The sequence below is a fragment of the Brassica napus genome, unplaced genomic scaffold, assembly GCF_020379485.1.
Source record: "Brassica napus cultivar Da-Ae unplaced genomic scaffold, Da-Ae ScsIHWf_1281;HRSCAF=1830, whole genome shotgun sequence".
NCBI lineage: Eukaryota > Viridiplantae > Streptophyta > Magnoliopsida > Brassicales > Brassicaceae > Brassica > Brassica napus.
In genome coordinates, this window is record NW_026014699.1 from 685,089 (window position 1) to 697,979 (window position 12,891).

At 41.7% G+C, this 12,891-nt stretch overlaps 1 protein-coding gene across 1 annotated transcript; it reads left to right on the top strand.

Annotated features, from left to right (window-relative positions):
• Positions 1–7,312: 7,312 nt before the first annotated feature.
• LOC125596769 lies at positions 7,313–10,324 on the top strand. The gene is made up of 2 exons (XM_048771823.1): positions 7,313–9,414; positions 9,515–10,324. Exons 1-2 carry the CDS (start codon positions 8,041–8,043, stop codon positions 9,593–9,595), a joined length of 1,455 nt encoding a protein of 484 aa, XP_048627780.1. The 5' UTR covers positions 7,313–8,040; the 3' UTR covers positions 9,596–10,324.
• Positions 10,325–12,891: the final 2,567 nt, after the last annotated feature.

A 12,891-nucleotide genomic window follows, 5' to 3' on the forward strand; every position in this document is an offset into this window, starting at 1 on the left:
TAACTCCTATGAGATTTATTCAACTTCCTAGTGATTCTCCATTACTTTATGTGTCAAAATCAAGCTTCTTACATCGTGATTCATCTTGGTTTGATTAGAATGACAAGGAAGCTGTCATATTCCCAAACAGGAAAACTGGGATCACCTGATTTGAAAGTGGGATAGCTTCTTCATCCTAACTCCTATGAGATTTATTCAACTTCCTAATGGTTCTCCACTACTTTATGTATCCAATTCAAGCTTCTTACATCATGATTCATCCTGGTTTGATTAGAATGACAAAGAAGCTGTCATATTCCCAAACAGGAAAATTGGGATCACCTGATTTGAAAGTGGGACAACTTCTTCATCCTAACTCCTATGAGATTTATTCAACTTCCTAATGATTCTCCATTACTTTATGTATCAAAATCAAGCTTCTTACATCGCGATTCATCCTTGTTTGATTAGAATGACAAGAAAGCTGTCATATTCCCAAACAGGAAAACTGGGATCACCTGATTTGAAAGTGGGATAGCTTCTTCATCCTAACTCCTATGAGATTTATTCAACTTCCTAATGGTTCTCCACTACTTTATGTATCCAATTCAAGCTTCTTAGATCACGATTCATCCTGGTTTGATTAGAATGACAAAGAAGCTGTCATATTCCCAAACAGGAAAACTGGGATCACCTGATTTGAAAGTGGGATAGCTTCTTCATCCTAACTCCTATGAGATTTATTCAACTTCCTAGTGATTCTCCATTACTTTATATATCAAAATCAAGCTTCTTACATCGCGATTCATCCTGGTTTGATTAGAATGACAAAGAAGATGTCATATTCCCAAACAGGAAAATTGGGATCACCTGATTTGAAAGTGGGACAGCTTCTTCATCCTAACTCCTATGCGATTTATTCAACTTCCTAGTGATTCTCCATTACTATATGTATCAAAATCAAGCTTCTTACATCGCGATTCATCCTGTTTTGATTAGAATAATAAGGAAGCTGTCATATTCCCAAACAGGAAAACTGGGATCACCTGATTTGAAAGTGGGATAGCTTCTTCATCCTAACTCCTATGAGATTTATTCAATTTCCTAGTGATTCTCCATTACTTTATATAACAAAATCAAGCTTCTTACATCGCGATTCTATGAGATTAAGAGATCTTTAGAGTGATTAGAATAAAGAGAGTGTTTAGGAAGTGATTAAGAGAAGTTTGTGAAAGATTAAGAGACTAGAAAGAGCCGTTTAGAGTCTAAGAGAAAACCATAGTCTAAGAGATTAGAGAGACTCGAACTGATTGATCTTATTAATGAGTGAGGTTACATATTTATATAGAAAGCATTAGGGTTTACAAGAGGCGAAATGGGCACTATTGAAGCATGTAGAGTCAAGGTTGCTTTCCGGATGATTGGATGGTAAGGCTCACACGCTTTGCCTCTTTACAGCCTGTTCCAGCCTGGCACGCTCTTCCCTTATCCACTCAACGGTCTGATCCCTTCTCCTTAAGTCCCCAAGGTAACACTCCCTTGTTACCGTTTCACTTGGTCGAGTTGGGTAAGTTTTGGTCGAGACCTTTGGTACGGACGGTACGGCCATGTACGGCCTTGTACGGACGTCCGTACCATTCACACCCAAACCCCCTAAGCTTCTCCATCTCTTCTCCTCTTCAACTCCTCTTCTCTCCATACCAATATAATCAACTCAACTCAACACTCCCCCTCAAGCTTAGCTTTGTGAAAGCCTAAGCTTGGATAGCTATGAGATCTTCCTCATTAAAAACCTTACCAAGGAAAACCCATTGGGATAAAACCTTGATAAGGGAAAAAGAGTAAAGACCTCACAGCCAAGGGGATCAGCTCCTTCTCTTCCCAAGATCAATGAGGCCCAACCGTATGTGAATGGACTCCATTGTCTTCTGTCTTGCAGCCTTGGTGAACACATCCGCTAACTGATCTTCACTTCTTGTGTAGCATGGCAAGATGACTCCTAAGATGATCATCTGCCTCACCTTGTGGCAATCAACTTCAATGTGCTTGGTTCTCTCATGGAACACCGAGTTGGAGGCAATGTGGATAGCTGCTTGGTTGTCACAATGCATGGTCATTGGCGTGGCTTGATCAATCTCCAAATGCTTCAAGATGCCTTTGATCCATACTAACTCGTTGGTGAGCTTCAGCATAGCTCTATACTCAGCTTCTGCACTTGAGCAAGACACCACCTTCTGCTTCTTACTCTTCCAAGTCACCAAGTTGCCTCCAATGAATGTGCAATAGCCTGTGGTTGATCTCCTGTCTGCTCTATCACCAGCCCAATCCGCATCACAGTATCCCACCACTTCAGTGCTTCCATTGCAGCCCATCCATACTCCTTGATCAGGTGAGCCGTTGAGATACATCAAGATCCTCTCCACCATGCGCCAATGATGTTCCTTAGGTACTTGCATGTGTTGACTCACCTGATTCACAGCAAAACAAATGTCAGGTCTAGTTATAGTGAGATAAATCAATTTGCCAACTAGTTTTCTATAGAGTTTAGGATCCTGATAAGGTTTGCTGTCTTCAATCTCCCCCTCTCGTGGGACTTTGTAGCCATCCTCCATAGGCATCCTTGCTGTCTTGCCTCCATAAGCACCTGCACCTTTCAAAAGATCAAGTGTATACTTCCTTTGGGACATGAACAAACCTTCCTTGGATCTACATATCTCAATTCCAAGAAAGTATTTCATTTCTCCCAAGTCTTTAATCTCAAACATGGATTTAAGAAACTCCTTGGTTGCTATGATACCTTCCTTATCACTCCCTGTGATAATGATATCATCAACATACACAAGAAGTGCAATCATACCTGAGGGAGTCGTGAGTGTGAAGAGGGTGTGATCTAGTTCAGACTTCTTGAAGCCTCGGCCATTCAGAGTAGTACTCAACTTGTTGTACCAAGCTCTTGGTGATTGCTTCAGCCCATAGATGGCTTTCTTCAGTCTCAACACATTTCCACTCTTCACTAAGTGTTCAAGGCCTGGAGGTGGATGCATATACACTTCATCCTCAAGTTCACCTTGTAGAAACGCATTTTTCACATCCATTTGCCATAACCCCCATCCAAGATTCACAGCTAAGCTCAGTACAATCCGGATTGTGTGGAGTTTAGCTACTGGTGCAAAGGTTTCTATGTAATCTTCTCCATAAGTTTGAGTGAAACCTCTTGCAACTAGCCTTGACTTCTTCCTCTCAACCTTTCCATCCGCTTTGTACTTGATTGTGAATATCCATCTACTAGTCACAGCCTTCTTCCCTTTTGGTAACTCACTCTCATACCATGTATCATTCTTGATCATTGCTCCTGCCTCATCTCCAACTGATTCCTTCCATTCTTTATCTTTCATTGCTTCTTCATAGCTTCTTGGGATGTGATTCTCATCCAAGTTTACCATGAAAGCGCAATGTGCTTCTGGATATTGAGCAAAGGAGCACACGGCTTGAGAAGGATGCTCCACAGCTTGGGCATTGTAGTACACTCTCGTGTTTACCCAACTGGAAGGATCCTTCCTTATCCTTGTACTCCTTCTTAGTGGCTGCACAACCGGTTCTTCTTCCTGTTGTTCTTCTACCACTTCATCTTGAGAAGGTGTTTGTGTCACACCATGATCATGTCCATGACCATCCGAGCCTATGCTCTCTTCTCCTTCATTCTCTACTCCTCCTTCATCTTGGTTGGCCTCTTGCATAGGCTCCTCATGCTCCTCTCCTCCCTCATGATCAAGGTGGGATGGTGAACCAACTTCAGGAGGTGTAGTTGCGTGATTCCTTGGATCCTGGGATGTACTGATTCCAAGACCTTCAAGAATGATCCGCAAGGTGGTGGCCTTGTCTGATGTTAAGTCCTTCAGGTCTTCTTGATTCTTTTCTTCATAGTATCCTCTATCTTCCAAGAACTTCACATCTCTAGATACAAGAACTCTCCTTGCTATAGGATCATAGCATTTGTATCCTTTCTGTGTAGCTGAGTATCCTATGAACACAGCCTTAGTGCTTCTTGCTTCTAGCTTGTTGATCATCTCTCCTGGTTTGAGTACAAAGCATAGGCATCCAAAGACTCGCAAATAATCAAGAGCTGGCTTGTACCTGTTCAGAACTTCAAATGGAGCCTTCTCATTCAGAACTTTGGTTGGGGTTCTGTTTATCAGGTAACAAGCAGTGGCAACCGCATCACTCCAAAATCTCTTTGGAACATTACTCTGAAACATAAGTGACCTTGCCACTTCCATGAGATGCCTATTCTTCCTCTCAGCCACTCCATTTTGCTGTGGAGTATAAGGACAGCTTGTTTGATGTAGGATCCCATGTTGTGATAGGTGTTGCTTGAATGCATGACTCGTGTACTCCCCTCCATTATCTGATCTCAAAATTTTAATCTTAGCATGATAATGGTTAGTTACATAAGTTTGAAAGTTCCTAAATGCATCAAGTACCCTATCTTTGGTCTGAATTAAGGTTAACCAGGTGTATTTGGATTTTTCATCAATGAATGTGACAAAATACTTATAACTATCTCTAGATAAGCAAGGGGCAGTCCACACATCAGAGTGAATTAGATCAAAGCAATTATCATAAACGGTAGTAGACTTTTGAAACACAGTTCTACAATGCTTGCCTAAAATACAAGCTTCACAATCTTTGTTCTCAAACACAACACCTGGTACCATTAAGTTCAAAGCTTTAACATGAGGGTGTCCTACTCTAGCATGCCACAATGCATTTTTATTCAACAAAGAAGCAGAAGTAAACGAGCAACTATAATCAGGAACAGAAGTGAGTTCTTCAAGCATATAGAGATCTCCCTTAGTCACCCCTTTCCCAATCAATCTGCTGCTCTCAATATCCTGAAACTTCACATCATTAGGACTAAAGATAACATTGCATTGTAAATCATTAGTACATTTCTTCACTGATAATAGGTTTGATGTGAATTCAGGCATGTAAAAAGCTCTAGATTCTTTGTTAAACAGCTTAAGCTTTCCTATTCCTCTAATGGGTATCTTATCCCCATTTGCTATCATCACATGCCCATGTGTAGGTTCTATATCCTTAATCAAGTTTTCATCACTTATCATATGATGTGATGCACCAGAATCAACAATCAATGGTTTATTTACTCGTTTAGCATTATGGCATAGATTACTAAGTGATGGATGCATCTTATCAGTTCTAGCAATGTGAGCATGTCTATACCCATTCCTAGCTTCTAACCGTTCTACTAGTTCTCTAATCAAGTGATCATCCTTATATGCAATCATAGAAGCTCCAAAGGAATAACCGTAAGTGTTACCGTTTTCCTTTAGCATTTTGAAGAGGGCATCAAGGTCTGATCTCTTGATGTAGTCATCATTGCTGCGGGAGCTTGAGGCGCCTGTGTAAGCCACCAGAGACTTCCCATTCCCATCATTGCCTCCAAGCCCATCCACTTCACTGATCTTGCTGGTGCCAGCTCCACTTGAACCTTCAGTCACATTTGCCCTTCCCTCACGCTCCTTCATGAACTTGGCCGGCTTGAGGTGTGGGTGCAGTATCCAGCATTGGCTCTTCTTATGACCATGCTTCTTGCAATGATCACAGTTGCCATTGAACTTCCTGTCCTCGTACTTCCCGTGAGATGCCTTGTTTGCTTGTGGAGCCTCGGTTGAATCCTCATGAGCTGCTTGATTGGCAAGAGAGAGCTCCCCCTTTCCTCCAAACAAACCCATAGATCCCTGCTCCCTTTGGATTTGTGCACACACCTCCTCAAGGTCCGGAAGCTTGTCTGACCTTAACATGTGCTGGATGAGCTGGGTGTAGGCCGGGTTTAGTGTGAGAAGCAGACCAAAGACCTTGTCTTGCTCGCGCCTCTCATTCAACTGATCTGGATCAGTTGTGCTCGGCCTCAGCATCTCCAGCTCTGACCATAAGGACCTGAACCTCCCCAAGTGCTTAGTGAACTCCATGTCCTCTTGTGCAAGACGGTTGATCGCTAGCTTCACTTCAAACACACGGCTGAGGTTGGAAATGTTCCCATACACCTTCTTCAGCGTGTCCCACAGCTCCTTGGCTGATTCACAGTAGCTGTAGGCATCCAAGATAGCTGGGTCCAAGGATGCGTGTAGAACCGTCATCACCAGCATGTCTTCTTGTTGCCATTTCTCCACAGCCGCTTCATTGGAGACCTCTTCTTGATCTCCTCCCTGAGTAATGAGTTTCGGAGCCTCCCCTGTTGTGATGTGCCCCCACAAACCCTTACTTCCCACCGCAGTCTTCACCATCCGAGACCACACAAGGTAGTTGCTGTTAACTTGAAGAGAAGAAGTGGAGAAGCAAAAGTGATGAGTTGAGTTGGTGCTTGTGCAAAGACATGGCAAGATCTTCAGAGGTTGATGAGGACCTAAAGTCAGTAGCTGGACCACCAACTCATGAGATCAACCATACAAGCTACATTGGAGCCAGCAGCGACATAGGTGCACTCAAAGAAGGATATCTTTGCAACCATAAGGAATTTAACCGTGAAACCAGTTTCTATAGATTCTCAACTCAACCAGAGCACGCAGCGAATTGGTTTCATACCAAACAGAGTAATGGTTTAGGAGATATGCCAGTTACAAGTCAGACTATCTACACTGCATCCGAATTGGTTCTAATTAAGGAAAGTAATTCTTTGCTTAAGGAGTGTGCAACTCAAACTCACGTGTGGAAACCAGGAGATTATTCATTACATCTAAGAGCAGTGGGAGAGTTTCTACCATGCACCAGCAGCCACATGATCAAGATGAATCCCTTATTTGTCAACTTACCTTACATGGATGCATTCACACTTGGAGTTATTAAAGACCAACGGCTCTTTCCCCTTCTGTTCAGGCACGACTTAGAGACTATCCAGACATCAAAGGAGATCCCACGGATGCATTTATTTCTGCCCAAACTCACAAGATACAAGGAGAGAAGACAACTTCCATACATGGACAGATTCTGCACCAACTAAGTCCAACGGCTAGTTTTTCACTTATTATTTCTTTCCAAGTTATTCTTTTAGGCATTTGTGTTCTTTTCTATTTAAACAGAGCTAAGTCTCATTTGTAAATCACCCTTGCACGAAATTAATAAAGTATTATTCAGTTTACAAAGTTTGTCTTTGTTTTGTTCAATTAGTCTTTAGGTGGATTCCTTTAGATTTCTTGTCCGTTTGCTTGTCTCCTTAGTTTGTGGATTCATTCTAGGATACAAGTGTAGGTCTCTGTCTTTGTGTGGATTCACATAGGCGCAGGCTTCTGGTCTTATCAAAGGGATATTTCCGCAACCCTTTGTGGCGACAATCGACCCATTCAAGCTTGACAACTCTTGTTGCCTTGTGATCTAGCCTTTGTTAGCTTAGGCTTGTATCATTTTTGGTATCAGAGCTTCAAAAGCTCCTATCTATCAGGTTATATCTATCCTTGTCTCTATTCATTTGCATTTGTTTATTTGTTTCATCTCTTTTGCATTTGTTTCATTTATAAAATCATATAAAAAAACCATAAAAATTGTTTGCAATTTCTGTCCATTTTTGCATTTGCTTGTTCTTGGTGTTAAAACCAGGGAGGCACGACAAAGATGACCATTTACTTTCTTTGATTCATATAAATTTGAAAATCCAAAAGAAATCGTGTTTGCATTAGTTGTTTCCTTAGTTTCTATTTCGGTTTATTCACTTACTATAAAAAAAAAAAGGTCAATTTTGTTTCTTGCTTCTTTTAAATTCTAAAAATTATAAAACCAGAATAAAAAGTTAATTTCATTGTCTTAGTTTTATATATTTCGTGTTTCCATTAAAAAAAAAACAAAAAAAAAAAGTGAATTCTTTTTCATTTGTTTTAATTTTCCAAAAAAAATAAATAAATAAATAAAATAAAAACAAGGAGATACTAAGTTTCCATTTTTTTTTGTTCTTTCTTATTCTTCTCTCCTTTCTTTTGCTAAGCCACGACTTAATTCCTTTTTCTTCTGTTTGTGCAAGGCAAACTCTGAGAAAAGATAGAGAAGACGCCAATGGAGGATTACTCAGAAGAAGAGGCTGAAGAATACAACACGTCTGAGGTAGATTGGGGAGAAGAAGCTGACCAGGATTGTTGGGACGATGGAGATGACCACACTGAAGGTCATTGGTGCGCAGACTCTGTTCCAGAGTATGTCCCAAACGATGAACAAGAATACCCAGAGGTGGAACCAGAATCAATGGACCAGTATTCAACTTGCTATGGTCCCAAATCCCAACTCATCTATGAGGATAGTTCTGAAGGGAAATATTATTCTCAAGCGTGTCCTAGAAGAGAAAAGACCACTGTGGCTGCACCATCAAGATCTTATCATGGGAGTCTATCAAGACATGCTCACAGCACGCCATGGAACTACAATGGAGATCAGTTTTATCAGAATCGCTTGGCTGCACCATCTATACATTTTTCTGGTCATAAGCAAGGACCAAGTGCATATCTAAGGTGGGAGGACGACATGGAGCAATGGTTTATAGCTTGGAGAATTCCAGAGAAGCTAAAGCTAACTTATGCGAAGGATACCTTAACCGGAGAGGCATACAATTGGTGGAGTCAGCTAGATGCTGATAGGATCTATTTCAATGATCCGGCTTTTACTTGGAAAGAGGTTAAGATGCTCATGTATAGTGAGTTTGTGAAGAAGGCAAAATACATTCAGAAGGTGTCCACAAGGAGATTAATAAAGCACCAAGTCTTGCAACCCACAGTTCAGAGAGAAGTTGTTTCCCAAAGACAAAGTTCAAGGCCAGTGCATCCACCTCAAGTCAAACGAAACCAAGGTGAGCACTCTAACTCTTTAAAACCATCTGAGGTTATTTGTTATAGGTGTCAAGGCAAGGGCCATCTAGCAAAGGAGTGTCCCACAAAACGAGTTGTGAAGTCAGTAGTATCTGAAGCAAAAGAAACAAACTTGGAGGTAAGTGATTCCGATACTAGAATTGATGATTCCTTTTCTAGAATGGATAAACATATTGATGATCTTATCAACTTGATTAAAGCTAGATCTACTTCTGTTTCTAGTAATTCCATGACTGTCTTAACACACTTGTCTAGCGCCCAAAAGGTTGAAAGTATTTCAGGTACTAACATAGAAATCAAGGAACAAGAGCCCAACCTTGCTGCGCAATCAAGTCCAACACTTGATAAGGTGATTTCTGAACTTAAAGTGAATAATCTTACTTATCAAAACACTGGTATGATGCACTTGCACTCTGTCCAGAATGTTGATGAAGGTCTAGGTAATGAGGAGACACGTACAGAAGCTAAACAACAAGAGAATAATGAGCAATCTACCCTAGAGACCTCTACACCAGCTGATCAAGCTTTAGAGGTAGTAAATACCAAAGCTGAATCAATGCAAGATAACCAGGTAAGTGAAGCTCTAAATCTTACTCAATATTATATTTTTGAATCGTCCACTTCAAGTATGAAACACTTGCTCTTGCCCATAAGTGATGATTCAGATATAGGTACAATGGAGAAGCATCCAGAACCAAACTCACAACCTTACACCCAAGCAGTGGTCAATGGAGAAACCAATTGTGAAATAGGAGATTTCGAAAAGGAGACCACGATCCTTCCAAGGGAAATCATAGACCGACCATGGAAAGGGGGCATAGCTTCCCTACTGATCAAAGAAGAACCACCAGATGGACAATGCATCACAAAACCGTGCATATACCAAGGTAAGACCCTAGCCTCCCAAATTAGAATGAAACCTAACTTGCTCTATCTTGGTGCAGGTAAATTGGTTTTGAGGACAAAACCTTTTGAAGAGGGAGGGAATGATGAGGACCTAAAGTCAGTAGCTGGACCACCAACTCATGAGATCAACCATACAAGCTACATTGGAGCCAGCAGCGACATAGGTGCACTCAAAGAAGGATATCTTTGCAACCATAAGGAATTTAACCGTGAAACCAGTTTCTATAGATTCTCAACTCAACCAGAGCACGCAGCGAATTGGTTTCATACCAAAAAGAGTAATGGTTTAGGAGATATGCCAGTTACAAGTCAGACTATCTACACTGCATCCGAATTGGTTCTAATTAAGGAAAGTAATTCTTTGCTTAAGGAGTGTGCAACTCAAACTCACGTGTGGAAACCAGGAGATTATTCATTACATCTAAGAGCAGTGGGAGAGTTTCTACCATGCACCAGCAGCCACATGATCAAGATGAATCCCTTATTTGTCAACTTACCTTACATGGATGCATTCACACTTGGAGTTATTAAAGACCAACGGCTCTTTCCCCTTCTGTTCAGGCACGACTTAGAGACTATCTGTTGAGATGAGCTGAGGAATATGAGGAGAGTTGTTCAGGGTTGAAGAGGTTGTGATGTGGAGAAGAGGAGAAGGATTGGCCTTAGGGAAAACCGTCCGTACCGGTCCGTACAGGTCCGTACCATGGCCGTACGGCCGTACAGACGGTATCGACCAAGCGGTAAAGAAATGTTACCGCGAGAAGAAGTTCACGGTCTGATCATGTTTTGCCTTGACCAAAGAAGGCATATGACCGTTTATGGATAGAGGAAGAGCGTCTCTACAGGCTGGCACAGGCTGGAAGGATAAGGTTCACTTTTAGCATAGTGACCACGCGTGTGGAGAGGCTCATTGGTCCGGTTCAAATTAAAGGCTCCCTTAGACTTGACCTCACATGCTTAGTCTCTTCTTAAACCCTAGTATCACCTCCTATATATTGTAAACACTCTCTCATTAATGATATTATGCGAGTTATGTTACTCTCTTTCTAGTCTCTCTCTCTTGTTCATCATGGATCATACTTAATCTCCCCATTTCTCTCACAATCTCTTCTAAACTTCTCTTAATCTCTTACCAAATCTCTCTTAATCTCTCAATACCTATTCTACTCTCTAATCTCATATGGTATCAGAGCCAGGTTGGCTTTGGTATTGAGAGATCCTTGTTCCTTTCTTTACATTTGCGAGTTTGTTCTTGTGTGTTAAAGAAGAGGAGATGGAGACGACCAACTTTAGCAAACTGGTGACGGTTCCGGTTGCACTGAAGGGAGGCTCGAACTACTTGATGTGGTCCCAGTTGGTGAGGACTACCATTGGAAGGCTAGGGTTGTGGAACCACATCACAGATGATGGTCCGGAGCCAGTGGCCAAAGAAGATGAAGAAGAAGGCGACGGGAAGACTCTTGCGGTAGCTGAAGCAAAGAGATGGGTCCAAGAGGATTTGATGGTGCTGTCTGTGCTCCATGCCTCCCTGGAGCTCCCCATACTTGAAGCTTACGTGCACTTTGAGACTCCTAAGCGCCTTTGGGACATGCTCCATAAGAGGTATGGAAACAAGTCCAACATAAGCCGGGTGTTTGATCTGAAGCAAACCATCAGTGTCTTGAGGCAAGATGGAGAAGATCTCACCAAGCACATGGGGAAGTTTGGAGCTTTGTGGTCCGAACTTGAGAGTCTTAGACCCAACACAACTGATGAGGAATCGCTCATTGAGAGGAGAGAGCAAGATCAGGTGTTTGGGCTATTGATGACTCTAGATGAAAGCTACCAGGATGTGATCAAGCATATCCTGAGATCACCTACTCTCCCATCCATGGAGGAGGTATGCGCTCAACTTCAGAAGGAGGAAGGCTCTCTTGGGTTGTTTGGAGGCAAGAAGGGAATGTCCACGGCTCATAAAGCAGAAGAGGCGCAAGCAAACAAGGCAGCGTACCGTGGAGATGGAAGGAAGTATGAGAAGTATGAGGGAAGCTGTGAGCATTGCAAGCGGCAGGGGCATAAGAAGAGTCAGTGCTGGATCCTACATCCACACCTCAGGCCTAGCAAGTTCAACAAGGATAGAGAAGCTAAGGCTCACCTTTCTGCTGAAGCAAGTGGTGCCGGCTCATCAGGGGCTAGTCCAAATGTCAAGGCGGGTGAAAGTGAAGGCAGAGCTCTAACTTCTCAGGAGGTGATCACCAAGGCTGACTTTGAGGCTTTCATCCGAGCCCTCAAGGAGTCTGGTAAAATGCTAGGCAACACTCTTGGATACTCATACTCTGCTCATACATTACCTAGTATCTCTGATAAACTGTTAGACATTTTTAAAATCTCATGTACTGCCACTGCTCATACTAGCATAACTGATAGATTGTTAGGAGTAGTTAAGAGCCTGAAAGCTGAAAATGAAACATCTAGAACCAAGACTGCTAGGAGCTTGCATAAACCATTGATAATTGACTCTGGTGCATCTCATCACATGATTAGTGATAACAATCTGATAAAAGACATAGAACCTGCCCTTGGACATGTTATGATTGCAAATGGAGATAGAATTCCCATTAGGGGCATTGGTAAACTGAACTTGTTTAATAAGGATTCAAAAGCTTTTTACATGCCTGAGTTCACCTCTAATCTTTTATCAGTTAAGAAATGCACTACTGATCTTCAATGCAATGTTATTTTCAGTCCTAATGATGTTAAGTTTCAGGATATTAAGAGCAGTAAGTTGATTGGGCAAGGAGCAACCAAGGGGGATCTTTACATGATTGAAGACCTTGCACCTATTTCTAGTTCTTGTTTCTCGTTTAGTTCTGTTTCTTCCTTAAGTACTGATGCTCTGTGGCATGCTAGGCTAGGACATCCACATGTTAGGGCCTTAAGCATTATGTTACCAGGTGTCATGTTTAAAAATAATGATTGTGAGGCATGTATTTTGGGCAAACATTGTAAGACTGTTTTTCAGAAATCATCTACTCTTTATGCAAACTGCTTTGATTTAATTCACTCTGATGTTTGGACGGCACCTTGCTTATCTAGGGATGATTACAAGTATTATGTCACATTCATTGATGAAAAATCCAAATACACCTGGTTAACATTGATT

Excerpts from the sequence above, each read along its gene's own strand:
- LOC125596769 (XM_048771823.1), top strand. The coding sequence starts at position 8,041 with ATGGAGGATTACTCAGAAGAAGAGGCTGAAGAATACAACACGTCTGAG. Across the intron at positions 9,415-9,514 it reads AATCAATGCAAGATAACCAG|GTACAATGGAGAAGCATCCA; the intron begins GTAAGTGAAGCT and ends ATTCAGATATAG.